The sequence below is a fragment of the Cinclus cinclus genome, chromosome 20 (assembly GCF_963662255.1).
Source record: "Cinclus cinclus chromosome 20, bCinCin1.1, whole genome shotgun sequence".
Taxonomy (NCBI): Eukaryota; Metazoa; Chordata; class Aves; order Passeriformes; family Cinclidae; genus Cinclus; species Cinclus cinclus.
In genome coordinates this window covers 4,916,144-4,943,598 of record NC_085065.1, presented here as the reverse complement: position 1 = coordinate 4,943,598, position 27,455 = coordinate 4,916,144, and the positions used below count along the sequence as shown (strand labels likewise).

Genomic DNA, 27,455 nt, shown 5'->3' with positions numbered 1-27,455 from the left:
GTTGTAAGCCAGCCTAACCTGAATGATCAGGCTTTCCCAGTTTACTCCAAAGGAAAGGAAGATTAAAGTTATTTTATTTGCATTCAGTGTGGTTGTTGGGTTTTCTGTCCTTTACCTTTTGTTTTGTTTTTTGAGGAAGGAGTGGTACTTGCCCAACTTCTCTATTTCAGCTTCTCATTTTAGAGAGTCGTGTCTCAAGATTGTGCAGAGGCTGCAGCTGAAGTTTGTCTTGCTCACTCTTTAGTGGAGTGGCACTTGGGCACTTTGGCCTCTCTGGATTTCCCAGAGGGAGGAAGAGAATTAATGATTCTCTTGTGTGTGCCTGGAAGGGAAAGCAGGTGTGAATCAAACTCCTACACAGGCTGTCCACTTTCTCCTCTGTCCTGCCCTCTCGTTAAGGTGTCCTCTGAAGATGGACGTGTAGGTTCCCATACAAGAATCAATTACACAATTCCACCTGTGCAAATTTATTTAAACAAACCGCAGATGACTCAGATCTGTTTTAAAGTAACTGCTCTTCAAATTAAAGTCATGTTGAGGCATGTCTGTGGTTATTGAAGATGATCTTTTACAGATAGAAGATGGAATGTTAGCCCTTGTCTTCAGATCGCATCCTTTATCCCAAATTTGTTCTATCTGCTCAATTGGTGTACCTTTTGCCATCAGAACATTGAATGAAATTGCATTAAATCATCAAAGATTTAATTTTTATCGGCATGAAGATGGAATCTCTGTGTGTAGCAGAGTGGTTCTTAAGTAGCTATGAGCCAGCTCCCTTCCAGTGTCATTCCATGCAACATCAGGCCACTGTAATTTTGCTGGTAGAACTTCTCTCTGAGCAGTTTTTTGAAATGAAAATGCCCGGGTGTTGAATGGGAACGGAGGGGGATGGAGTAGTGATCTGTGTAGAAGGAGCCTACATGGGTGACTTGTCTGGTCACAGCCCTGATGTGAGACCTGAGGTTTCTGTGTCTGGCTGTTTCTTTCTAGTGCAGAAAGAGGCTCTTTGCTTGCCTTGGTATGTTGGTGACCACAGCTGAATAACTCAGCAGTGAACTACCAGTAAAATTCCACTTATCTAGAAGATTGCTTCATAACCTGTTCTGAATCTCCTACTTTATTTATAAGGCCTAAATTATTTTAATGAAATATTAAAGTACTAAAGTAACTTTATGCCTGAAAACCAAGGCTGAGATTCCTTAGCTCTGCAGCAAATGCATTTATGCTGCCATACAGAGGAAGTTTGTGCAGACCTTCCTATCCCTCAGAATCTCCTTTTTTTTTTTTTTTTATCCTGCTTTTTTTCCTTTTCTATCCCCTTTTTTGGTTTTGGGTAGTGAATCTAGTTTTTTTTTTTTTTATATAACTCAGATTTGTCAAGAATGCTTAATGAACATACATTGTCAGGTATTTCCTTGGATAAGCTGAGAGTTTTACTGATATTTAGTTGCAGGTGCTGTCTAAATGGAGCATTCTTTCAATAAGCTGCCTGTGAAATCCTTTTGATTTCTGGTTTGTGTGCTTGTAGAAGAATAAGCACTTCCTTGCTTTGCATTTACTTTGCAGAGAATGTAATCTAAAACTCAGAAATGTGTGTAAACTTTTTAAAAATCACTGCAATTTTCCCCATGAAATTGTTACTATGTTTTTGATAGTAGGAAGGGTTTGATGTCTACTTTAACGTAACAGCAGTAGAAAATTAGTTCTAAATCCTGCTCGTGAAAGTGATACTAATATGCATAATCCTATCTAGTTGAGTCTTAGCCTGAATTTCTCCAAAACGTTCTGTGCAACAGCTACCAAAGGTGAATTTGTTGCAGTGTCCTGTGATTAACAACTGAGATAATGTCCCAAAGTCCTGTGGTTTCGGGTCATGTTTTGTGCAGTGAGAATATTTTGGTTTCAGTAGGGCTCCTGATGCTTTCTGTATGTGATGACCTCAAAGGAAAGAGGTTTAAACACGAGCAAGCCATACTAAAATGTGTACCAAAGTTTGGGATGATGGTGTGGATGCTGTGCTGAATTTCCTTGGAGATCTGTCCAGTTTCACTGACACTTTGCAATGAGCAGTGTGGTATTTTCAGAGTGGACTGGGCAGTGCTGGAGTAATGGTTGGACTCAATGTTCTTGACAGTCTTTTCCAACCAGAATGAGTTTGATTCCAAATGCATTCCACCTCACACGGGACTCAAAGCCAGGTTACAAGAACTGGCCTGCAGGGTTGCCTTTAGGGCTGTTTAAAATGCCAAGCTATGCATTTTGTCTGGATTTGGAATGCAATTAAAGCCAGTAAGTGATCAACACTGTAACCATGGAAATGCTGCCTGAACCACAGAGAGGAGCAGAAATGCCAGTGTTTGTGTTGGTACAGTTGTTTTCACTTGGAAGTGCTTTGTAGCAGTTTAACACATGAAAGGTCCTGCTATCAGAAATCTGAGGTGGTGTGTGATGTGCTGTGTAAGCAGCACTCTGTGAGCTGTCAGAGCTGCAGTTGCCTTTATAACATCATTTCAGTGGTATTGCATGATTTTTGTGATTGGCTGTGTGTATCAACTTTGGTTATGCTTGAAATTTAACATGAAGCTGTTCCTTTTGCACTGCAGAAGACTTGGAAGAGAATAAATAGGTGTGAAGTAGCCTGGATTGTGTCTGCAGAGCTGTGTGGAGATAAAACTCTGTTCTGTCTCTGTTCTGAAAGGTTGTTTTGCTTCCCCATGCACATCCCTCCTGTTTTGGATGAGTGGTGGTAAGTGCTGTTTGAAGCCAGGAACCAAGAAAAAATTGTCTCTGAATTTTCATGGTCTCAGAGTAACTCAGTGAAGCCAAAGCACAAGAATAACTTCTCTGCTGTTTCTTGTCTCCATAGAGATTTTTAATTTACTGAATCAAAGGCCTTCATACAAGATCACAAAGCAGTTATTGAATTTGAGTCTGTATACTGAGTTATTTTGTAGTGGTTATGGGCAATATCCTCATTGTTTTCAGGAATTTGCACAATGGATATGAAACTGAGAGGTTTCTTGCTGTGTTTCTAGGATTTGAACAGCAAGCTGCCTGCTTGGCATGTGGCAGGGCTGTTAACTTATTTGGTAGAACAAATAGGTATTATTTGTTCAGTGGTGACATCCACTGAAGACAAGATCACTTTAACAGGTAGAGTCTATTTGAAATGTGCAAGAAATTTAACTGGATATTTACTTAACTTGAAAGTACTGTGAGTTTCTAATACAGCTAAATGTAAAAATGGACAGAGCAGTTTTGCCCTCTTCTTTTTATAGCAAGTAATGAAATCTGAGGCTTTATATAGTTAAGCTGGGGTGAATTTAAATGTATTGGAATAAATCTGCTCATCCCATCGTGCTCTTTATGGATGTTTGCAAGGCACAAGTGGGTTGTTCATAGCAGTATAGAGTCTGAAATCCTTTTCAGTGAAACATGATTAAATCAAGAGAACCCCTTGAACAAGTATAGGCGCCAAGAGAAGACAAGGACGAGTTGAGATTAAGCTCTTCTGTACACTTAATAAAACCTTTTCTTCTATGCAGGACTCCTGAGTGACAGAGGAGCTGTTGAGGGCAAGAATTAATGGCTTTGGTAAATGCCAGGAAAAGAAATGTTTTCTTATTCACCTCTGCTTTACAGATGGCTTCATTTTCCTCACTCACTGCTTTCATGGAGAATTTCTCAGGAATTTCATTTCCATTCCACAGAAGGAGAGGTGATCTAAGAAGCTCAGTTTGCTAGCTGCTAAGCCAGTAATGCTTTCAGATGCTTTCTTGAGACAAGGATATTGAAAATAACAAGTCCTTATAGCACTTCATGATTGAACAAGGCCCGGGGAAGCCCTGGTGGTGTTGATGAAAAGGTTTCTGCAGTGACCTTCAGTGTTTGTAGTGTGTAAGGGCACCTTAGAGCAGGGGTTGTTTCACAGCTGTGGGTGTTGGAAGCCCAGGGAGTGCTTAGAGACTGTGCAGGGTCCTGTAATGTCTGGGAGATCAGGACTCATTCAGTGTGGGAAGTCTCTCCTGGATCTTCTGAGAAGAGATGTAGACCTGGACTGTAAATTTGAGCACCCTTTCAGTGCACTATTGTAAATACAGCATTTGAAGAATCTGAATATCATGCTGCAGTAAGTTTTTGAACCACTGACAGTTTCTCTTCCCAGATGTTCTACCTGAAAGCCCTGATCTCTGCCTTGGAGAACATCCAAGGTTGTTTTTCAAGACTGCTTTTCTTGCTGTTTGAGAAATAATTAACCTTCAATTACAACTCATGATCAACATCTGTGCAAAGTAGATTCTTGTTAGTACTTGTCTGATTTGTATAATAACATGTTTGTGTGGCTTATTAAAAAAAGGACAAACCCCAGAACTTCAAAAACAAAAAAGCCACTGTAATTGTAGTCCAAGGATTCAATGCATAATTATATAAAACTTTCACAGCCTCCTTTATGAAAGCTTTACAGTAACTCCATTGTTTATGAACTTTAAGATGGGAGTGTATTTCTGCCAAGTAGGAGTCGGGCCATTTTGGCCAATTACTTGGGAATGCTTTGCTTTGGAAGACTGGATATGAAAAGTGCTGTAAACTTACACTCCTAATGTACTGAAGATCATTTAATTAGAAATTTCCAGGTCACTGCTTACACTCATGCAGTAAACAGGAACTCTTTAGCCTCTAAAATGGAGCAAAAATGTTTGTCTTACTGATATTGATTTGTCCTATTGATTTTTTTTTGGTGTAACTTACAGAAGGGTTATTTATTTTGTCTTGGATAACACTTAATAGCCATCATTAATACTTAGATGGCCAAATTTCATTGTACCAGGGAACAAAGGGTGAAGACAATCTACTGTGTTTTTGAATGACTGGTGCCACTCGTTTGGACTGTAATGGAGGGAGGATACAAGAGGGACAAAGTAAAATAAGGTCAGGATGCAGTTGTAGGGAAGTGTAATGGGGAGAAAGGAGAACTGTACGATTTTTTTTCCTGCAGCTTAGAGTAAGGGGCCAGTCACATTTGCCAGGTGAATGTCAGCTCTCATTCTGGGAATCCTTTGGAATGCATCCCAGCACAGGGTGCAGCCATGCTCTCAGGTGGAGCCAGCTTTCTGCTCCTCACACCTGCCCAAGTACAGCTCTGCTTGGAAAGGCAGGATTTTCCTCTCTTCTGTGGAATTCTGCTGTGCGTGGAGCAGGAGAGCTTTTCCTTTTGCAAAATGAATGTGTTAAAACAAAGGTATATTTGAATGTGGGGCATTGTAATTTAGTTTCTTTTTTAACAAACCAAGAGGGAATGGAGCCTTCCTTTTAAATAAATGCCTGCTGCCTGCTTCATTTGCCTTAATTCTTAAAATCTCTGCAGTAGCTCTCTTTCAGGTGAAGACTTATAATTTTTAATTCAAATTGCTTCCACACAAGGTATTTCCTGATGTACCTTCTAATTGCTTAATCCAGTTCGGTGATAAATTGTTAAGCAAACATTTTGTTTGTTGATCTTGCTCTGATAGCCAGCAGGTTCACAATCAGTGAATCTTGCTGGAAAAGCTATAGAGTAGTATTTGTTGTATTTGTTCTAGTTCTACTTCAACACTTCTAAAAACACTTTTTAAAAGTAGAAATTGCAATGGAAGGCTTAAACTTTTTTTTTTTTTTGTTTTCTTTTAAAGTAAGTCGTAGTGTTCTTTACACTCTGGCTAGTCATATCTTGATGGCATAGACTGTGCAAATATTTACAGAGAAGTCAAAGGACTGTTCAACAACCTCATATTTGCTGAGGACCAGAAATTGTACATAAAGGACGTTTTTGTTTAGATGATACACAGCCATTCACTGACAGGTCTGTCTGTAGTCCCCCAGCCCTCAGCTGTAGTCTGTGCAGCTTTAACCTTCTCCATCTTTTCCAGAGAGAGTTCTAGAACTGAGTGCCTGCCAAGCAGCCTTTGTTTCACAGCAGTAAGAGAATAACTCCTCTCTTTGTAAATAAGAACATTTAATGAAGTGAAAACACAGCGGAGAGAAAAAAACCCACTTAATCCTCCTGAGCAAGGGCTGCTGTGGAGAGCTGCTCTGAGTGGAAGGTCACTGCACAGAGCCAAGGGGAGCTGTGCTGCTGGGGCAGGGCCTGGCTGGGACCTGCACTTGTCCTTGGAGGACTTGTCCTGGCTTCACAGGAGAGGTTCTTCCCAGAGGGATGACTACCTGTATGTTAAAGATGTTAGTGCTTCCCCAACGTGAGGTTCGCTTCACGTTCCCTCTTCCCAGTGCCTGGCATTGTTACCTTACCAAAAATCCTACTTCTGGAGCTTTTTGAGGTGTGTAACCATCTGTTCTCTTGCATGCACGCCCCCGAGCTGATCACTCCTATGTGAGCTAACATCCCTCAGAGACACTGGTGCTGAGATCACACTGCTTTGTTCAAGTCTCACAATTTTTATCCTGCTTTGAACAAGTGTAGTGGTTTTTATACATGTGTATGGCTTGAGAAGGGAGTGGTAGAGAGCTCTGAACAGCAGAATACAGGGCAGGAAAAGTTATTTGCTGATCTGCGAAGATTCATCCAGAATTGTTTCTTTCCAAGTTCAGCTGCCAAGAATTTGAAACCTCGTGGTTGCCCTGCCATGAGTCACTGCTTTTCCTATTGATCTGCAGTGCTCTAATGCAAGGGGAGGAAGGGATAGATACAGTGCTCTGCAGGAATGATCAGGCTGCTGGAATGCAGCCTGTGGAGCCAGGGCAGCATCCTGCTTGGGTGACCCTTCTTGTTTCTTGTGCTTATGAATAATTCAGAAATCCCACACGCTGGAAGTGGGTAGGGGAGCACAGTGAACTTTGGTATGCACCTTGGTACTCACACATGGTCAGGCACTGCAGGCAGAAATTAAAGTTAGCACCGAGTTAGCACTGCAGATGAGATTAGACTGCCAGGATGAATCTGTTTGTGGGCTCTCTTGAGGTGCCCTTGGAGGATGTGGTGCTGCTCTGCCAGCAATTTCAGACAGAAAATATCAAAAAGAAATAAAACATCTTAACAGCTTGATTCATACCATTAAACTGTTAAAGCACTCAACATGCTTCATTTTACGAATGGTAATTGAAATTCCTCCATGTTTCACCAGGTTAGAATTTCTGTTTGGAGGATTCACCTACTAGAGTAGCACAGCATAAGATTGCTTGGAATATTTTTTTCTCTTTTCAGTGTAGAAATTATTTTTGAGTCATTTAATGGAAATACTAAATAATCCCTGTCCTTGAAGACAGGAGACTGGGAATATATTAATCTGGCCAGAGAAGATGAGTAATTTATTTGCATGAATGACTGACTCTCCCTACTGAGGACTGAGCACATGCTTATTATCAAGGTATTTTATTAGCCCTAGGCATGGTTTGAGAAGCAAAAAGCCAGAAATCTTTGAAAACTGGGCTGGGGGTCATACCTAAGTGCTGTTTTAAAGGTGGTGTTTTGAAAGGAACTTGTTATTCCTGATACTAGAATTCTAAAATCTAAGGGCTGCAGCAGCAAGTACAATTCCCTTGGCTATAAAAAATGACTGCAATGGATTTAAAATAGTCTGACTTCTGAATTGCTTTCATGTCTTCACACTCAGCTGAAGTACTAGCAAGGATAAAAGTGGAATAAATCCTGTTATTTTGACTCTACTCTGAGCATGAGTTGCTAAGGGAAGCAGTTGGAAAAGAAGCTTTATTGCGGTGCTATTTTGGTTGAAATTAAGCTTGTCAGTGCTCTTGCTGTTAACATGCATTAAGAAAGTTAAATTTGCAGTTCAAGCTGCTTCACCAGACTGTGTTTTTCTTGATGCACAGTGCAGCTTCTAATGGATCAGAGTACACAAAGGTTCCAGAGTCTGGTGGGAAATGTAAAAGTATTGAGGAGCTACAGAATTGCAGGCTCAAAATCACTTTTTGAAAGAGCTGTACACAAGTGTCTCAGGCACGGGGATGTTGTGATTTCATGTCAAGCCCAGCAGCAGCTGCAGAGTTTTGAGGATGAGCACATCTGTGCTTTTTGACTTGTGCTCCGTGTCAGTCTCCACACACCCTGTGTGTTAAATGTGACGGGGAAAACAGTAACAGTGTCATGTCCTTGAAACACCATTCTTGGGTGCATTTAGTGCTACAGCAGCAGCATTTCATTCCTTCGTGGAGCCCTTCAGGATTTTCTGCAGCTGCTTCTCTTTTGAGGAACTAATTGTCTGCGATTGTATCTGTACAGTGAAATTGGAGCATTGACACCAAGGTGTGGAATATCTGATTTTATTTGTGAAGAGAGACCTATCTGTCCAGGTTTGACCACAATGCTGTCATACAAGGAAGGGAGATTTTATAATAAACTCTGCTTTATCAGCCTGCTGGAGAAATACTGCATAACACAGCTCACTGATTTCCTGTCTGCAAAGCTGGATTTGAGACAAGATTTCTGGTTCAAAACACTTCAGTTCTCCTGAAAAATAAAAGCAGCATTCGATCTTTCTTTAATCTCGTGCTCCGTGAATATCTCCAGTCTGGGCCATGCATGTGCTGCTCTGCCTCACGTGGCTCTTGCTGTGTTGTACCACAAATTACAGGTTTTCTTCCTGTGCTGTGCTGGTTTGGTGAAAGATCTCTGTGTCCTGTAGCCCTCAGCAGCTTTTTCCCTGCCCACTCTGCATTGCAAAAGGGACCAGTTTGGCCCTTGTAAAAGACACAGCCGTGCTTGAATCAGATTGAATATTTTGATGTGGCCATAGTTTGCTCTTAATCACCTTTTATTCAAACCGGGCTGTGCTGAGAAATAGTGCGTTACAAGGAGATATTGGCAGTGGGACATAAAGAAATAAAACCAGCATGATTTAAGAGCCCAGTAAAATTGACTGTGAGCAGTTTTGTGTGTATGTTCTTTAGGGAGAAAGAATCCTGAGTCGCTGTTAATCTCTTGGAAACCCTCAAGTACTTTGCTGTGAACATTCAGCTTGCCAGCTTTTGGCAGATAATTATTTCATTCTCTTCTAAATTGAACACATTCAATTCGGTCTTGCCATTTAAAACAACACATTCTTCTTGGGCATGTTTTTGTTCACAGTTCAGCAAACACTCAGGAGCAGGTAATGCTCTGAATTGCAAATATTCACAGGGCAAACATGAAGTGTGTGGAGGACTAAGATGAGAAAAGCATCAGTATGAGCAGTGAAGGACACTTGCAAAGACTGGCATAAAGGAGGCTGTTCAGATGGGAGAAACTTGTTATCCACATGTAACAAAGACTGAAAAAAGTGAGAAAAATGTTAGATACCTACTGCCTCTGCTTTCCTGTCTATGAAATAATTACAGCATAAGGCCTTCAAAAGTACTAAATGAAGCAATCTGAAAATCAGAACTACTTTTTCTGACTTCAACAACATTTAACTACAGTCATTGCAGTTAAAAATAGTGATTAAATTTCAAAGAATGCTGAGGTTTTTTCAGGGAGAGGGCTGAGCAACTAAAATGTACAGCCTTCTGTCCAGAACAAGAGCCTTGTAAGAGAAATAGAACTTCTTTGCCATACCAATAGGGCAAAAGAAACTTTTTATTCCTTGTTAATAGAACCCATCCTCCCTTTGTCTCAGAGCTGTGGAAGGTTTTCTCCCTGAGTGCTGACTATTGTGTTAGAACACTAATGCTCTGTCCCTGCTTTGTGCACACATCTCTGAGCCCAGCAGTTATTGCTGTTCTTCACTCAAGCCCGACCAGCTGTGCACAGATGAGGTCTGGAGCAGGGAGTGTGTGTGACCCCTTCCCTGGCTGCACTTCTGCTGCCTTACAGAGGAGCTTTATGAACTCAGGACAGTCATGCTGCAAAAATGGTTTAAAAATATGCACAAGGGGAAAAAAGCTGACACTGTTTTAGTGCCTTACACCACTATCACCATAGTAACAGTGCCTTCAAACTAGGTTTGAACACTGGTAGTAAACTGAACTATTTTAATTGTTCTAAATAGAGAATTAAGAGACCTTTTCTGTTCCAGCCCCACCATTGCATACTTAGTGCAGCTGCTGCTTGTTTTGTTCCCCACCCTCTCCCTCTTGGTGCTGCAGCCCAGCTGTTTTCAGAGTAGTCTAAATCATCTGAAAGGATAGAATTGTTATTTTACCTCTTTAAAAGAGTTGTTTCCTCATGTTCTCTCAGATTTACTTTATCTAAGTTTTCATCTGCATTGGGACACCTTGCAAAATCTGACCTCTTCACCAAAGCCAGTGAGGTTCTGATAGTAGAAAAAAAAATGAAGGAAATCATAATATGGAAAGCAGGATAAAGATTTGGGTCCTTCACTGCTACCCCATGAGGGGGAAAAAAAAGCTGTAGAGAAGCAGAGATACATTAGAGACTGTTAAAAAATAGGGGGGAAAAAAGAGCTGTCTTGTATTCTCCAGCCGCAGTGGTTTTAAAATCAAAATCCAACAAGTTTCCTAGTGGGGATAACACCCTCTGACTTGTTTTACTGATCCCAAATCCTTAACTATCCTATGTCTGATTTAATACCCTCTTCTCTGTGTGCCAAGTATTTAAGAGATGAAGTTATTTACATGACTGTGCTCTTTAACCAAAATCAAAGCTGTTGCTAGCTCTGCATTATTACAAGAAGTTCTACGTTTTCAGAAGTGTGAAATGAGCTCATTGTATTAAACTGACTGTTGTTAGACAAAACTGGGAACTGATAAACTGCAGTGAAATCATTAGGAACACCATGTGCCCAGGGAGCTTGAGAGCTCTATTAGCTAAAGAAATAGCTTTTGAAATGTTTTTATTAGACCTTGGGGAGCTGTATGAAATCCCTCTAGACAGCTTGGTGAAACACCGGTAATTAGTAAGTGGGTTTTTTTAATCCACACATAATTGTGGTATTTTAGAACCGGAGGGTCTGATTTTCCTGTTATCAAGGGGGTTGTCATGGTACAGGATGAATAACTTCCTTTTTTGAGGGAGGGGAGGAACAGGTTATTTTGTGTGGTTTAAAAACTGCCTTACTGGCAAGGAACATATTAATAGATGGATTGTTTGGAATGCACTGGGACTCTTTCAGCTGTTGTGTGGATTCAGGAAGGCTCAGCCCATTCCACGGAAGCTCTGAAGGGCATTGTGCCTCTAAATGCTGGTGCTGCCAATGAAGGAACTCTGCACACCCTCAGGAGTTAATGGCGATGATTGTTTGTTCTCTTTCCATCGTGATAGGCATATGAAAGAAGGTTTCCTACGTGCCCTCTGATCCCCATGTTTGTAGCCAGTGACACAGTAAACGAGTACAAGAGTGAGGATGGGGCCGTCCACGTGATTGAGCGGCGCTGCAAGCTGGACATCGATGCACCACGGCTGCTGAAAAAGGTGATGAGCTCTGAAGTGCCCGGTTTGTACTTCTGGATATCCCTTCACCTGAATGCTGTACCTTTACATAATCTGTGCCTCTTCCCCAGATTGCAGGAGTGGATTACGTCTACTTTGTCCAGAAGAACTCTCTGAACAGGAGAGAAAGGACTCTGCACATAGAAGCCTACAATGAAACCTTCTCTAACAGAGTCATCATTAACGAGCACTGCTCCTACACAGTGAGTAACAGCAGGCCCTTGGTGGGGCACATGGAGCCAAGGCAGTGTTCACATCTCAGGACTCAAACACAGCTGGAGTTGTTCCTGGCTTTTGCCTTGCAAGAAAAAATAACCAACACGCTGCCCTGAGTGATAATGGTTCCTGTTAAATGTAACATACTTGTCTCAAAAACTGAGACACATTTGGCACCCTCTTGCTTGAGCATCTTCTCAGAGAGCAGAGCACAACATAATTTGCTGTGTTTGACAGCTCTGTTTAGGTAAATCTGTGCTTTGTGTGGGACTTGGTGAGACTGATGACACCCTGACAGAACTGCCAGAGAAAAGTTCAGCTGATTTGCCTTCTGCTCAGCTCAGACAGTTCACTGAGTCAGCTGTGTTTTAACCTGTCCTTTTTCATTGTTCTTGGTCTTCAGTGCACATGTTGATGCAGAGGAGTCTGGTGGCAGGCCTGCTGCTCTGCTTTGGCCATGGTTTATTTCTGAATGGCTCAGCCCATCCTCATGGGCTCTTACAGCACGTCCTGTAGCAGTAGAACATCAAATTGATGTTAAAGGTCAGGTCAGAGCTAACAAATGTGACTGATTTACCTGTTTTGTAGTGCTCCTTTTAGGTCCTGACATTTTCTGCTGTGTTTAACTTGTGGTTAAAGGATCACCAGGCTCCAAACCCACTTGACACTATTATCTGATATTTTTATAATTATTTCTGCCTAAGTTTCAGGGTAAATTTAAGAATACACTTCCACTTTACCTGCAGTTTTTATATGAAAGCTCTGTTTAAACCTGGGAAATGCTGTTCAGAAAAGTGCATGTAGTAAATATGTACAAAACACAGCACTTCTCTATGCTCATTTGCTCTACTCAGTGGAGAAATCAGGTAAATACAGAAAACAGATTTTTAATGAAATAATAAATTGCTTCTAAAAGTTCATTTTTATTAAAGGTAACTTATAATTTAATTTATGAAAATACAGGAAGTTTCTTAAATTATGTTATTATGTACTGAGGCTGTACAAGCTATTCTTGAAACTCCCATTCCCCAATGCAGAAACAGAAAATGAAGGGAAAAGGGTTTTTTTTTTCTGTAGTTATCTCCTTATAAAGTGTTGATCCTGTTCTTAGCCAAATTTAGCATGTTTTGAGGGGCAGGGGAGCCCCAAGGCATCATGCCAGTTGCATCCTCAGAAATCCAGCCTTTTGTGATGTTTTTATAATGACAAATTCAGAACTTGGCCTAGAAATTGCTTGAACAAATCTATGGTAGTTGAAGGGAGTTTAAAAACCATTTTTTTTGTAACGGTATCAGCATCAATCACAGAATTGTTTAGGTTGGAAAAGCCTTTTAAGATCATCTCCAACTAAAAGTCTGCTTCAGGATCATGTCAGTAAAGCAAGAGATAAGCTAAGAGGGAAGGTGTCAGCTGAGTGAGGAGTGTGCTCTTCTGTCTGTGACATTATCATGGGAGAACAAACTGAAACAGTTTTCATTCTACAGAACTCTAAAGTACCTCCTAGGTCAGTGAGGGAACAGTGTTTTGGCTGTCTCTTGGAAACATGTTGGGAATGCTGCCCCTGCTCTTGCTGCAGGGCTCAGCCTGGCTGAGCTGGCCCTGGGCTGTCAGCCACAGCAGAGTTCCCCATGGAGGCTTTTACCCTGTTCCACCACACCTTGCAGTCCCAGCCCTTACCTAGTCTGAGGCAGTGTAGGAATGTGCAGTCCTCTGGCTCTTGGCTGCTGCACTTGTGTTTCTCTACCCTCCCCTTTCTTCTTAAGACAAAAAAATAAAAAGAGGGCTGTAGGACCATGGAGGGGCTTCTCAGCTTTTTGTCCTTTGGTGTTGCTTCTTCCCAGCTGTGAAGCAAGACACTGCAAATTCCACTTGAATGTTTTTGACTGTGTGAACCTGTAAAACAAGAAACATTTCAAATATTGTGAGGGAAAAAAGAAAAAGCCCTAAATGGATAATTGAGCTGTATGATCTTCTGACTTGCAGGTTCACCCTGACAATGAAGATTGGACCTGTTTTGAACAGTCAGCAAGTCTGGATATCAAATCTTTTTTTGGTTTTGAAAGCACAGTGGAAAAGATTGCCATGAAACAATACACCAGCAATATTAAAAAGGTGAGCCTGCAGTTGGGAAGGATGTGCTTAGCTCCAAGGTACCAAAAGACAATGAGGCTGCTGCTAAATAACAGGCTGCCCTGCTCAGAAAGCTGGGCTGCTCTGCTAGAGGCCTGGAGCAGTGTGTCTGTGTAGGGCTGTTTCAGATCTTCTGAGGTCTGATCACTTAATTTTCAGCCCAGTCTTTTATGTGTCTAAATATGTGGGTTTTTCAGTAGCTGAAGTAAATTTTCTTTTTTTGAAGGGAAAGGAAATAATAGAGTACTACCTGAAGCAGCTGGAGGAAGAAGGAATAACTTTTGTCCCTCGCTGGGCTCCTCCGGTTGCATGTAAATCAGAGAGCAGCACATCCCACCCAAGGAGACCAGTGTCACCTGCCATTAATATCCCAGAATCTGCCACAAAGGAGGGCTTGAGCAACAAGGAGATCCTCAACACCTCCAGCAGCCCCTCGGAGCCCACTGCGGGAACACCTGATGGTATGGGGCGGGTCTGATGGGTTTTACTGGGAAGCTTTGTACTGGAGAGGCTCTCAGCACTGGGCAGCTTCTCCTGGGCAGCTGAGGAGCTCCACATTGGCTCCTGAGCTGGTGATGTTACAGTGTGGGCTCACCAGGCAGTAACACATGGCAGAGCTCAGGCAGCTGTTACAGGCTGAGCTTGTGAGTGGAGATCAGGTATGAGCAGAAGAACTCTTTGCTGTTCATTAGATGGCAAATGAACAGTCTACTCTCACCCTGAATTTCAGGGATGGGCATAACTATAGGAATGATGGGGAAGAAACAGCTGAAACTTCCCTAGACACAGTCTTCTGGGAATTTTGGAAATTCTTGCGCTGGGAGATCAAAGTATTTCTAGAAGCAGCAAGCCCAGTAGTGCTGTGGATTGATGAATCTGAGTATGCTGACAAAATGCTTTTACAAATGTCTGCTTTTGCTCCTTCCTTAGCTGCAGAAGGAGAATTTTATCTTCTTCCTGAAGGTGACTGTGTTTGTTGCTTTGCTTATCTTTTCGTTGATTCAAAGGAACTTTATTCAGTTCTGATTGCGCTAAACACAGTGGCCACTTTGAGACAGCCAAAAATCAGATCACTTGGTGCTTGGCCTAGGTCAGATCAGGAGCACTCTGATCACCTGTGTTCTCTTTTCTAGATAAGTTGGATGCAGATTACATCAAGAGGTACCTGGGGGACCTGACCCCGATGCAGGAGAGCTGCCTCATCCGCCTGCGGCAGTGGCTCCAAGAGACGCACAAAGGCAAAGTGAGTTCCTGGGGGTGTCCCCTGCCTCAGAGTGTGTGACACACAAGGTGGGCCTGAGGGAACGTCCTGCCACACCCCCTGGGGCTGACTCTTTCTGCTAAGTGGCCCTCCATGATCAAAACCTGAATTTAAGTAGTGGCAATAGCAGGAGTTAATTGCGACTGTCCAGCTGACTTTGCAGCTGAGGTGCTTCAATAATTAGCATGAAAGCCTCTCAGACTGTCAGTTAAACTGCCACAGGGAATAACATCAGTTTTATCAGTTTTATAAGTCTTCCTGTTTTCTACCATGACCTTATTTTGACATTTGTTTGTTTTGGCCAAACATCATAGCCCTAAATACTGAAACATTGGTAGCAGTGGAGCACTGATAGCAAGGGTGGGGTTTTCCCAGTGCCTTGTGATTTGCATGTGTGTCTCAGCTTCCTCTAACTTAACAGTAAAACACAGTCTGTGTTCTGTCCTGATTTATTTAAATTGGAGTGGCTTGGTATGTTCATACAGATGGAAATGATTACATTAGAGTTCATGAAATTTTTATATCCCTTACGAAGGTAGCTGCAGTACCTGACAGGGCTCATGATTTTGTTTCAAACAAAGGCTGATTTTCTTGAGTAACTCCCAGTGCTACACACCATCCTCTTGCATTGGTGCAGAGCTGCACATTTATCAGCTTCTATTATTTGGGTTTCTATTCTTGTTTAAAACCTTGAATACAAAATTTGGTTTGGTTTTGTTAATAGATCCCAAAGGATGAACACATTTTAAGATTCCTGCGTGCCCGGGACTTCAACATCGACAAAGCAAGAGAGATCCTTTGCCAGTCCCTGACGTGGCGTAAGCAGCACCAGGTGGATTATATTCTGGACACCTGGAATCCTCCCCAAGTGCTCCAGGATTACTATGCAGGAGGCTGGCATCACCATGACAAAGGTATGGTTTCAGTACAAAATATATATTGGACAGCCTTTTTACCTTTTGAATCAAAGGTGATAGTTGTCCCTCTGTGAAATAGAGGTGGCTGGTTAGAACTTCTCAGTTGTTATGTGCTAAAGACACTTAAATTGATAGGATGTTTTGGGTTGAAGGGGAATTTAAAATAATCTTGTTCCATCTCCCTGCCATGGGCAGGGGTACCTTCCATTAGACCAGGTTGCTCAGAGTCCTGTCCAGCCTGACCTTGAACACTTCCAGGGGTATCCACAGCTTCTCTGAACAGCCTGTTCCAGTGTGTTTGCCAGCCTTAGCTGCTGGAGGCAGAGTGCTGGATCAGAGTCTTTCTGACTAATACTGACATTCTTAAATCTGCTTTGCCAGGAGCTTAAAAAAGGTGATTAATTGCACTTCCGTAGTGCTCTGAGATGCTTAGAAGGGTGTTAGGCAAATGCTGAGTGTGCTCTTTCAATGATTAAAAGGTGTTTGTAAATAACTATATCTTTGTAATCAATTTATTTCTGATGTTGCATAAATCTGCTGATGGCATAAATGAATATTTATTTGGCATTACAATCAGCTTAATGGTGAGAAGTGGAATGTTGCAAAAACATCAAATATAGCAGGTTTAAGAAGAGAAGCAGCTTTGGCTGAATTCCCTTTGTACTGTGAGCCACAGGCTGACACACTCCCCTGTCCCTCTGCTTTGTCGTGCACTGATCTGGTTGCTAATACATACATAGAAATGAAACACGTTGGAATTTGTGGCTTGAGGCAAGCTGGGCTCTTCAGATAAGGAAATGATCTCTTAGTGTGAGCGATCCGTGCTCTGATTGAGTCTTTTCCCACCAGGCACCATTGTTTCTGCTCAGCTCCTTGTTTTTCATGCAGCATATGAAACAGGGCAGGATGCTGTCAGCAGTATTGGCCAGGAGACAGGGAGGACGAAGCAGAAGTTTAATCACAGAGCTTGAATGACTCTTCCCTGCTGCTCTGGGTTTGGCAGACCTCAAACTGAGAAAATGGAAAATGAGTATGTGCTTGTAAAGATTGTAGGGGAAAAGACCTGTTAATAAGTTCTCCCTTTCAGCCTGTTCCTTGTCTGTCCTTTGCAAAGACTTCCTCTGTCAATAGCACACAACTGGGTCCTGCCAGTGAGCAGAAAGGGGCAGAATGCATCAAAGGCTTGTTTAATGTTCTTCTGAGAAGTTCTGCAGTCTTGTGGTGAACTTCATGCCCCCTCCCTTCCCCTGCAGTTCCTTTGATCTCTCTTGCAGCATGCCCACAAGTAAAGCATGGCTTTGTCAATAATGGAAACACCATTTCAGAACTGAGCAGTTCTCTATAATTTAAAACTGTACAGTGGTAAGTTCTTTTTTAAAATCCTCTTTTCTAGTATTGCTCCTTTCCTCCTACATATGCTAAATGTGCCAAACTTAGGCTGACTTAATGCTGTGTGGCTTTTGGTGCTACAGCAAAGGCAGCAGTGATAATGAAACATGTTGTCTAGAATGAGCTATTAGTGCTAAAGAAAAGAAGTTATTATTTTGGCTTGCAATTAGCACAGATTTCTATACATCTGAATGGCTTTTATTTTGACAGCAATGCTTCAATCTAATGTCTTTTTAAAACCACAAAGCTCTAATGGAATATCAATTGTACAGTGATAACAAAGCACTGTCAGCTGAGACTCTTTCATGTGTCATTTGGATGGACCAGGGTTACTGAGCTGTTAGGTTGGGTTTGGAGGCATTTGTGTCAGGGAGGGAGGGAGACCTGCTATGAAACTTAATAGCAGGTTTTGTTTAGTGTCTCAAAGCTAAACAGTACATTCCAAGATAAGCATGTGGTGATGTTAAAATAACATTTTCTTCTAGTCCACCTGATAAAACATAAAACACTGTGAACTTCCATGGGGGCAGTGTCTTTGCCAAATAAATAACTTGCCTTGACTCTGCAGTTTTGGTTGTTTGTTGGTTTTATTAATAGTGTGTTCTTTGCAGTTTCTCTCCTTATGTCCCAAAGTACTTAATGATAATTTGATAACCTCTCTTGCAGGTGTTGGAGGGGGGTGAAGCTGCACAGACAGCAGGACTTGAGGGAGATTTTTATGTAGAAAACTTCCTTTTCCTCTTCTTTTTATGTTGTATGCTAACATATTCACTTTTGTAAGCTGGTGATTGTTTAGCCTGTGTATTAGAATGGATGAAACAAAGTTTAACAAGTGCATCACAGCTTTAGGAGGAGGCTGGGAGCTGTTCTGTACAACTAAGAGCCAGAAATGCAAACTTTGATTCTCATTTTGAGCCAAGACAGTAACTTATTTTAGTGCCTGAGTATCCTGCCAGTGTCAGGCTGCCCCAGTGTGCAGGCTGACTGTGGAAAAGCAGGGCTCTAATGCAGAGGGTCCAGCTGAAGCTGATCTCTGGAACAGAGTCTGTTCTCACCAGGCTTAACCTGCATAAGCAGGGCTGTGTGCCAGTTCTGCACAGTGTGCAGTGGCAGAGCTGGAGTGTGGCTCCATCCAGCAGACTCTGCAGAGGGCAGGCTCTGGGTTAACACTGGTTTTATTAGTTCCCACACGTCAGGATGGCTATTTTTCTGGAAAGGTTGCTGTAGACTCTCCAGAGCACTACTGCACCACGTGTCATAAAAGCCTTACAGCCTTCCTTGCAGCTCTACAGTTCCAGGAAAAGCTTCAGTTCCTTGGTGTACCTGAGCTGGCCTGGAAGCTAAGAATAGTCTGTGTCGTTAATTGTGTATACCTTGTCTGGAGTGTACTGATGTGCTCAGAGTCCTTTGAACTTTCCATGAAGGTCAGGGAGCTATTTCTGAATCAGGATATCTCCATTTTGCAGCTCATTTACAGGTAATCTGTTGGCGTGGCTGCACCCAATTATGTTTGTGTTGCAGTCTGCTCTTGATTCTTCCTCTTGCCGGGGAGGTTGAAGCGTTACGGCGTGTCTCCATCAGAATTCTTTAGAAGCAGCTCTCTGACGTGTCTGTGCTGTGTTTGTGTCTCTGTGCAGACGGGCGCCCGCTGTACGTGCTGAGGCTGGGCCAGATGGACACCAAGGGCCTGGTGCGAGCGCTGGGGGAGGAGGCCTTGCTGCGCTACGTGAGTGTTCCTACAGCAGCTCTCCTTTTCCACATCCCCTCTGCCCCTGCACCCACCCCCGGCCATTCTCATGGGCTCTCTGGCCATCACTTTTTGGTTGGAATACTCTGGAGACCCCTGCTAGCTGTTCCTGGTGTGTTCTGCAGGCTGGTGGAAAGGTGGAGTTCTGGCAGCTCTCGTGTCTATTGATTGGCATTTGCACAGATTCTTCTGTGCTTGTGCAGGGTTTCAGTCTCCAGTCTCTGCTCTTGTACAGAAGGGAAAATGCCAGGCTCAGGATTTCGTCAAGCCTGTATTCCAGGGATAGGAATCATATATTTTTAAAGAAAGAATGCTTGCCTGTAGTTCTGCCTTCTCTAAAGGCATCACTCAGACTGTTGCTGTGCTCAGCTTCCAAGCAGAAAGCTGGCAGAATACCACGTTTGCACTAACTTTTTGTGACTCTTAGTAATGACAGGGGTAGCCATAGTGACTGTTACGAATAGGAACTGGATTTTATTTTTCTCTCTGAATGGCATTTCCAAGCAGACACTAGCTTTTGTTTGCTGGCCCTAGTTCTGTTTCAAGGTTACTTTCAGTGATTTCTAAAGGGGCTTTAATTTCTGAGTGATTAAGGGTAATTGTAGTGACTTCTAGTTCATTCTTTGGCAGGGGAAAAGTTTATACTGGCTTGATCTTGTAGTTTTAATTAGTCTTTGGATATAAACATATTTTCTTTTTCCCACCTACTGAGTTTGAGACTGTCTTTTCTAAACCCCACTCCTTCTTGTGCAGGTTCTTTCAATAAATGAAGAAGGGCTGAGGCGATGTGAGGAGAATACAAAAGTATTTGGCAGGCCAATAAGGTAAAGTCTGCTCTGTGGGAATGAGCTGCTTTCATGGGATGTGTGTGGGGAATGTCAGGCAGTGGAACAAGTAGAGGGTAGGCTGTGTGTCACATGCAAGTACAATCACACAGTTAATTAAGGAAGACTGAGGGACACACAAAGCCTGCCCCAGCAGCCTTGGTCTTGTACTCATAAGGGTTCTGTTGGGGCTGTTTCTCTTCTGCTCCCTTCTGCTGCTGGATATCTGCAGAGCAGTGCAGCCTAACTCCCAAATCTCTTTGGGGGTTAGGGGGAATTTTACAGACACGGAGCATGAGCACAGGTTTCCAAACAATCAGGCCATGAGTACTCAGTGTCATGAGTAACATTTCCAGTAGTTTAAGGTGTGGCTTCCATGTCACTTGTTCATCCATAGTCCACTCCAAGGCTCATTATGCTCAGTTCTGGTTTGCATTCTCCATTTATGATGTGTGGCTACTCAGCTGTTGATCCAAGGTAAGGTCATGAGGCTCCTGTGAAACCTGGTTTCCAGGTTCTGGCACGACTTCATGTGAAGTTCAGTCAGAAGTGGTTTGCAAGCCCATCCTTAAGTCATTGTAGGGGTCACTCGTGAAAGTGGTAACTGCAAAATGAATTTAAGGAAGTGGAATGAAGGCAGAACCAACCTTCAAAAGATGCCATTTTTCTTGGACTCTGTCCAGTTTCTGCCTCCTTCCTGTAATCTGTAAGGTCCAGGGATGTGGGGTGTGCCTGCTTATCCCCTCCCTGTTACAGACCTCGCTGCCCAAGCTCTCTGAGGGAGGTCAGATCCAAGGGAGAGGTCTTGTGTGTTTAACAGTTGAATGGTGCTGCCTACTGGATCTTCATTTGCAGCCATAATCCTAAAGGGTTGAGTATTAAACATTTAAAGTGAAACAAAGAAGGGTTTGGTGTTTCATAGAAGCCTTATGCATAATGTAATGGCTGCTGGCTGGTGCAGCACAGCTGTAAATCTTGAATTCCTGCCCAGGATGAGACCTGAACTTGGAAAGAAACTGAAACACATGCTGCAATTCAGTGGTTAGTACTAAGAACATTTCTTTTCCTATAGAAAAAGCTTCCTTCCCTGAGATCTGACAACAGAATTAGCTTTGATGTGTATTGGCACCACTGTTCTCTGTGTTAGTAGAAAATCTGCACTGTGAATGTTAAATTGCTTCAGAGCAGCAGTGTGGCCACTTAATTGATCTCCCAGTAAAAACAATGGTTTAATGTTTGGGCTGACTGTTGACAGGATTTTTTTTTTTTTGCTTCATATGAACGGAACTTTTATCTGGAATCTAAAATATCTGTGGAGGAGTGTGCAGAGTGATCACTGCACAACCCTTAAACTCCAGTGTCTACAGGCAGCACAAAGGAGGTAAAACAGAAGAAAGCAAAGCACGCAGAGGATCCCCACATTTCAGTGTGTTGGACACTTGCATAAGTGAGGAGAATTTTGATGTTACTGGGATTTTTCTTTTTGTCTCTCTCAAATTCAGCTCTTGGACCTGTCTAGTAGATCTGGAAGGTTTGAACATGAGGCATTTATGGAGACCTGGTGTCAAGGCCTTGCTGAGAATCATCGAGGTGGTTGAAGCTAATTACCCTGAGACCTTGGGTCGTCTGCTTATCCTAAGAGCACCTCGAGTTTTCCCAGTTCTCTGGACACTGGTATGTGTGTAATCCAAGGTGTTCTTCAGTTTGTAAAAGCACTTCAGAGATCAGGCTGTATGTGCAGCAAATGTTGCAATTTGGAAGCATTTTATAATACAATATTATATATATAATATATATTATGTATTATATAAGTCCTTTATATAGGATTCCTGGAGGGGATTTAAAAACACCACCTAATTACACAGTTGATTAATTTGGCTTCTTTGTGGTGTGGACTTTGCATAACTAGGATGGTAACACTCAGTGTGATCAAAACTGATCCCTTCAAAATTGACTTGAAAACAATGTAAATTGACTTGAGAAAAACGTGAGGGCCTGATCTGTTCTGTTTTTCTTTCTTTGTAGGTTAGTCCATTCATAGATGACAACACTAGAAAGAAATTCCTTATTTATGCTGGAAATGACTACCAGGGTCCTGGAGGACTGCTGGATTACATTGATAAAGAAATTATCCCTGACTTTCTTGGCGGAGAGTGCATGGTGAGAATGTAAAATATTGCATATAGCAACTTATTTGTGTTTTTTTTGGTTATTTTTCTTCTCCTCCTAACAAAGAAGTCTGTAGGCACAGTGTGGTTCCTGGTGTAGTTTGGAGGTGGGAGCTACGGTGTAGGATTCCAGGCTCAGTGCTGTTTTCTGGATCCACTTTAAAAAGACCAATACAATGCTGCCCTTGGATGAGTATCAAATACCTTATCAAAACAGCCAAGCACAGCTAAAAGCCACAGTGTGTTCCCTGGAAAGTTCAGGCAGACATGGTAGCAGAGCTCTGAGCAGGAGATGTCACTGTTAGCTGATCCAGAGAGTCTGTGTCACCTGAAAAACTGATCCCATAAAGAGGACAAGGAACTTGTGGCACATCTGCTAACAGGGCTCAGCAAACAGCCCAGTCTTCTCACACAGAATGTGCAGTTACCCCCAGCAAACCAGAAAGGTGTTTTTACTGCAGAATACTGTATTTTCCCAGTCCCTTGTCACATGCCTTGATAGCTGTTTCCTGCCTGGACCTTGGGTGTCAGTTGGGTCTGGCATTTTAACATCTCACTGATAGTGTGAGGTTTGTTTCACATGTAATACTTTTGACAACACAGGCTGGGTGTGTTTTCAGCCCCTGTACACTCTCCAGATTAATTTCTCTACCATTCTTGAAAATTCATCTGTGTCAGTTCCAATAGTGTCTCAAACGATAATGAAGTACAGTTTGATGTGTTGGACTAGAGCATGTGCTTATCTCCAGTAGGTTGGTTTTTGTTGCAGCAGTAGCTTTCAGTGTTATCTAATTTGGAGCTTAAAGCTGGCAAAATCCACTGCTTAAATAAGCAAAAGTGAATGTTACCAGAAAGTAAATTGCTACAATACTTCCTGCCAGTTACAGGCAGTGGCAGTTTCTCTCTTCTTCTTTACTTCTGGGTATTTGAACAAAAATGACTTCTCTGTGATCTTTTCAATTCTCTATTGTAATTCAGTTACCAAACACTTCTACTTCCCCAGACACTTCTGTGGAACCTGTTGTCAACTTCATTGCTACAGGCTTCTTAAAACAGAAGTTTGCTTAGAGAAGTTGTGTAATCACTTCCAGTACTGAGCTGTCAGACAGCTGTTAACTTCAAAACTGTTAACTTTCCTGGCTGCAGTGTTCTTTTACCTGCTTGGAAACTTTCTGTATCTCCCCACTATCCATCCTTAAATTTAGCTACCCCTGTTCTTTCAGATCTGTGTGTCTCTGCTTTTCAGACTTAGTCACTATTGCCACTTCCCTCAGGATTCTGAAGTGCCTCCCAACTTTCTTCAGTGTAAGGTGGTGTAAATGATAATTACAACCATTACTCAGTCCCTTTCTGGGGTGCTGGCTGTTGGGTGTGTACAAGATCTGTTCCCCTGGTGTGCAGTTCTGCAAACACCTCACCCAGATCATTGTAAAAAGAATTACAGATATATCATGTACAAGTTATAAAATTACTGTCGGGCTGTTCCCTTCTCCAGAGTATTGCTGAATGTTTGTTTCTGAAGCTGGAAGGCAGAGAGCATGATGGGATGGCCATAGGAGATAATTAGATAATTTTTAATGTTTTGGGTTTGTTTTTTTTTTTTGTTTTAGTGTGAAGTACCAGAGGGTGGGCTGGTTCCCAAGTCCCTCTACCGGACAGCAGAAGAGTTGGAAAATGAAGACATCAAGCTTTGGACTGAAACAATCTACCAGTCTGCAAGTGTCTTCAAAGGAGCTCCACATGAGGTACAGCACCAGCTACCCTTTGCTTTCATTTTCATCTCAGCCCTGTGCTCTGAGCTTGGTCTCTTGACCTGGGAATGGTTTATTGTTTGTTTATTTAGTTCCCGTGCTTCCACCTTCTGGAGCTGGTGCATGGTGATGCTTTAGTAGCTTGTGAAGTTTGTGATTGTTCCTCCTGTTATTTTGTTGCCATTTAGACAACATCACTGGTTTTCATTCTATTCAAAGCCATATTCTTCTAAGCAAAGCAAGCAAAATTCTCAGAAGCTGCTTGAAAGCTTATGCAAGTCGTGTGTTAGAATAGACGCACCATCAGGGAGGAATATGAATCTGCAATGCCTTTTTTTGACTATTTAAAAGCCTTTTTAATAGTGGAAACTGAGCCCAGCAGCAAAAAAGCTCTGTTCTTTGTCTTTTTTTTTTCTGCAGGAGATTGCCTTTACTGAGCAAATTGCTGTTGTCTGATGTGTCTTTCCTGTCTCAGGTTCTCATCCAGATCGTGGACGCCTCGTCGGTGATCACGTGGGATTTTGACGTGTGCAAGGGCGACATTGTTTTTAACATCTTCCATTCCAAAAGAGCCCCACAGCCTCCCAAAAAGGACTCTCTGGGAGCTCACAGCATTACATCTCCTGGTGGGAACAACGTCCAGTTGATAGACAAAGTATGGCAGCTGGGCCGTGACTACAGCATGGTGGAGTCTCCCCTGATCTGCAAAGAAGGGGAGAGTGTACAGGTGAGGCAGCCAGAGTCTCTGTGGGGGCACATGGAGCCCAGACTGCCTGTTCTTACTCACAGCACTGACAGCTGAGTGGTGACTCAGTGCTGGGCTGGCTGCTTGCTTTTGGCCAGCATTTCAGCTGCTGTTCCTGGGTGCTGCAGGGATGGGATTTATGTGGGATCTGCTGGGAGGGGAAGTTGTATCAGTCTGCTAGTCACTGGGATGGATCAACAAGGAACATGGGGAGGCCACCCAAAATGCACATCCTGAAAGTAACAAAACATGCTTTGTGCTGTAATTCTGGCAGTTATTTACTGTAGCAAATATTCTGTGTTTGAGGAATAGCACAGTGCCTGCCCTCAGTAATAAGAGAAGACTGGAAATCAAGTCTGAGCTTCCGTGTGTTTGCCCTCTAATGGGCACTCTGAGAGCTGCTGATGACCAAAGCTCCTGAAGGCTTTTTTATGCCATTTACAACCTGTCCTTTAATTTCAAGTTTGTTATAAAATGCAGCATGTTTATAGTCACACACTGCCAGTGCTCTTCCTTTAGACTTGAAATGAGTCAAACAGCAGCTCTTTAAGTCACCAAGATGGAATTGTTAAACTGGAGGTATGGGCACTGTCCTCTTGAGCTGAGAGGTAGAAGCCTTGGCTGCTCTTTTCATGATCTCAAAGGACAGCTGTGAATGAAAATAAATGGAAAAATGAACATTGTTTTAAAGCAGAACTTGTCCTTTCAGCATATTAAATCCTAACTCCTCGACACTGTTGAAAAGCCAGAGATGGTGCTCCATCCCAGATTTGATAAGGATGTTATGTGGGGAGAATCTCCCAGCCCTGCCATTTGGCTGAGGAGCTGAAATATTGGCATTGGGCAAAAATCCTGGGCATGTAGGCGCTTTATGTAAGCTTGGAAAAGAAATGCCAAGCTTACAAATCTCTGTTAACTAAGTTAATTTTTGTTGTGCCTGCTTGCAGGGCTCTCACGTGACCAGGTGGCCTGGCTTCTACATTTTACAGTGGAAATTCCACAGCATGCCTGCCTGTGCTACAACCAACCTGCCTCGTGTGGATGATGTGCTGGCATCTCTACAGGTGTCCTCTCACAAATGTAAAGTGATGTACTATACAGAAGTGATAGGATCTGAAGATTTCAGGTATGTCTGGTCAAGGGCAGCCAATGTCAAACCTTTCTGATTATTTGGATGATCAAGTCAATGTCAACTTTGCTTAAATACAAGTAAATTGTGAGAGCCTTGAAAAGTTGCACTTAGGGCAGCTAATGTATAAAAGGGGTTAATTTGTTGTCTCATGGTAATGTCACTGGTCACTTGGCTCTGCTTTGAGAGCTTGTTGGGCTTGGCAGGTTGTCCTGTAGAAGGGAGTGCAATTCAAATTCCAGTTGTTGAATTTCAATTTCTGCCAGTGGATAAACTTGACTGAAATTAAGTCTGCATCTCTTATATAGCATCTGGTTTTTGAAAGGGGTGCAGTGTCCTCATTACTTTATGTGGTGAGGCAGAAAAGCTTTTGAGTATCTGCACCAAAGCTGTTACATGTTCTTTATTCAGTGTGCAAACAAAAACAGTATAGATACACAGCAGAAATTAAAATCTTTGTGTGTTCTGAAGCTTAAAACTGCCTTTTCTTTTTCTTTTTTTTTTTTTTTTTTTCTTCAGGGGATCTATGACCAGCCTTGAATCAAGTCACAGTGGATTCTCCCAGCTCAGTGCTGCCACCACCTCCTCTAGCCAGTCCCATTCCAGCTCCATGATTTCCAGGTAGTGCCACAACAGCTCAAAAGCAAATGGATGTGATGGCTGGACCCTCGCCCATGGCAGCTGACTGCAATACAGCATATTCAACTGGCAATTGTGCAAAAAAACCCCACCCCAAAAAGCCTTTTATAGATAGTAAAGTAGCTGTTTGAATTTTACACTTAGTGGTTTTGGTCTTTGTTAGATCCAGCAGCTTGTCTCTTAACTTTAACCCTTTTTCCTAACTCAGCCATAAATATTTTTGCAAGTGTGCTTGCACAAATCCTAACTCTGAACACAAGGGCTCTTACTGATAAGGAAAAACAACCAGTGCATCAGTTAAGAATGATTTTTTCTTTTTAACTGTGTAGATGTTAAAAAGCAAAAAAGAAAAACCCTACCAAAAATGCTCTGTAGTGCATTAGAGATCAACTGCAAGTCTCCTGTCAGGACATTCCTTGCCATCCTGAGAAATCCCCTGTGATCTTCCAGTGCTGCAAACTGTTCTCCTGCTGCCACTAATGATTTCTGAGACAAAGGACAGCAGTTGCTGGATACTTGACTTTGTGAGTCCATTTTTTTCAAAGCGTGCCCACAGAGCTGTGGCCAGGCTGTAACACTGAATATACCTTTTGTATGAGCACATTTCTGGGGAATTTGAGCTCTGGGTCTTGCTGGGTTAAAGCAATTTGTTCTTTCCTTGGATTTGTGCATGGAGCACTGCAGAAAGAGAGGCAGAGAGCAGGCTCTCCCTCACTGTGTCACACTGGGCTCATCCAGAGCTGCTCTGAGCTTCTGTTCCCAGCTCTGCTGGAGCTTCACTCTGCTTCCTTAGTGCATTCCAAGCAAATGGATTTTACTGAGATTCTCTTTTTGTCAGGAATTTATGGAGGGCTTCGGCTTGCTGCTTAAACCAGTCTGAAGGAGGTGAGGCTTCCATCCTTCCTGAGCACTTCTCCTTCCCTGGGGCCTCCTGTCCTTCCCTGTGCCTGGAGAATTAGAGCACCTCAGTTCTGGTCAGCCTTCATGTGGGCTGGGAGCACAGGGATCTTCCCTCTAAATGATACAGGAGAAAAGACTCTCAGGATTTTCTCCACCTTATTCCCTACTGCCACTGCCAGAGGTGATCTGCCATTTGGGATTCTATCCCTGTTTGCCAGGCCCAAGCTGGATCCTTGCTGAACTCTGTTCAGAACTCTGTTCT

The 27,455-nt window shown here is 42.6% G+C and overlaps 1 protein-coding gene across 2 annotated transcripts in view; it reads left to right on the top strand.

Moving 5' to 3' along the window:
* Positions 1 to 26,430, top strand: part of SEC14L1 (SEC14 like lipid binding 1) — a 38,673-nt gene extending 12,243 nt beyond the window's left edge. Inside the window, exons 3-17 of one of the 2 annotated variants that reach the window (XM_062506058.1) lie at positions 11,210 to 11,359; positions 11,449 to 11,580; positions 13,577 to 13,705; positions 13,950 to 14,184; positions 14,293 to 14,295; positions 14,857 to 14,966; positions 15,709 to 15,898; positions 18,928 to 19,016; positions 19,791 to 19,861; positions 21,364 to 21,535; positions 21,887 to 22,021; positions 23,640 to 23,774; positions 24,256 to 24,507; positions 25,473 to 25,651; positions 26,174 to 26,430. In XM_062506058.1, coding sequence (XP_062362042.1) covers positions 11,210 to 11,359; positions 11,449 to 11,580; positions 13,577 to 13,705; positions 13,950 to 14,184; positions 14,293 to 14,295; positions 14,857 to 14,966; positions 15,709 to 15,898; positions 18,928 to 19,016; positions 19,791 to 19,861; positions 21,364 to 21,535; positions 21,887 to 22,021; positions 23,640 to 23,774; positions 24,256 to 24,507; positions 25,473 to 25,651; positions 26,174 to 26,279 — 2,088 coding nt within the window. In that variant the 3' untranslated portion in view covers positions 26,280 to 26,430. The remainder of the gene's footprint in view (positions 1 to 11,209; positions 11,360 to 11,448; positions 11,581 to 13,576; positions 13,706 to 13,949; positions 14,185 to 14,292; positions 14,296 to 14,856; positions 14,967 to 15,708; positions 15,899 to 18,927; positions 19,017 to 19,790; positions 19,862 to 21,363; positions 21,536 to 21,886; positions 22,022 to 23,639; positions 23,775 to 24,255; positions 24,508 to 25,472; positions 25,652 to 26,173) is intronic. The other variant, XM_062506057.1, reaches the window with a different exon arrangement.
* Positions 26,431 to 27,455: the final 1,025 nt, after the last annotated feature.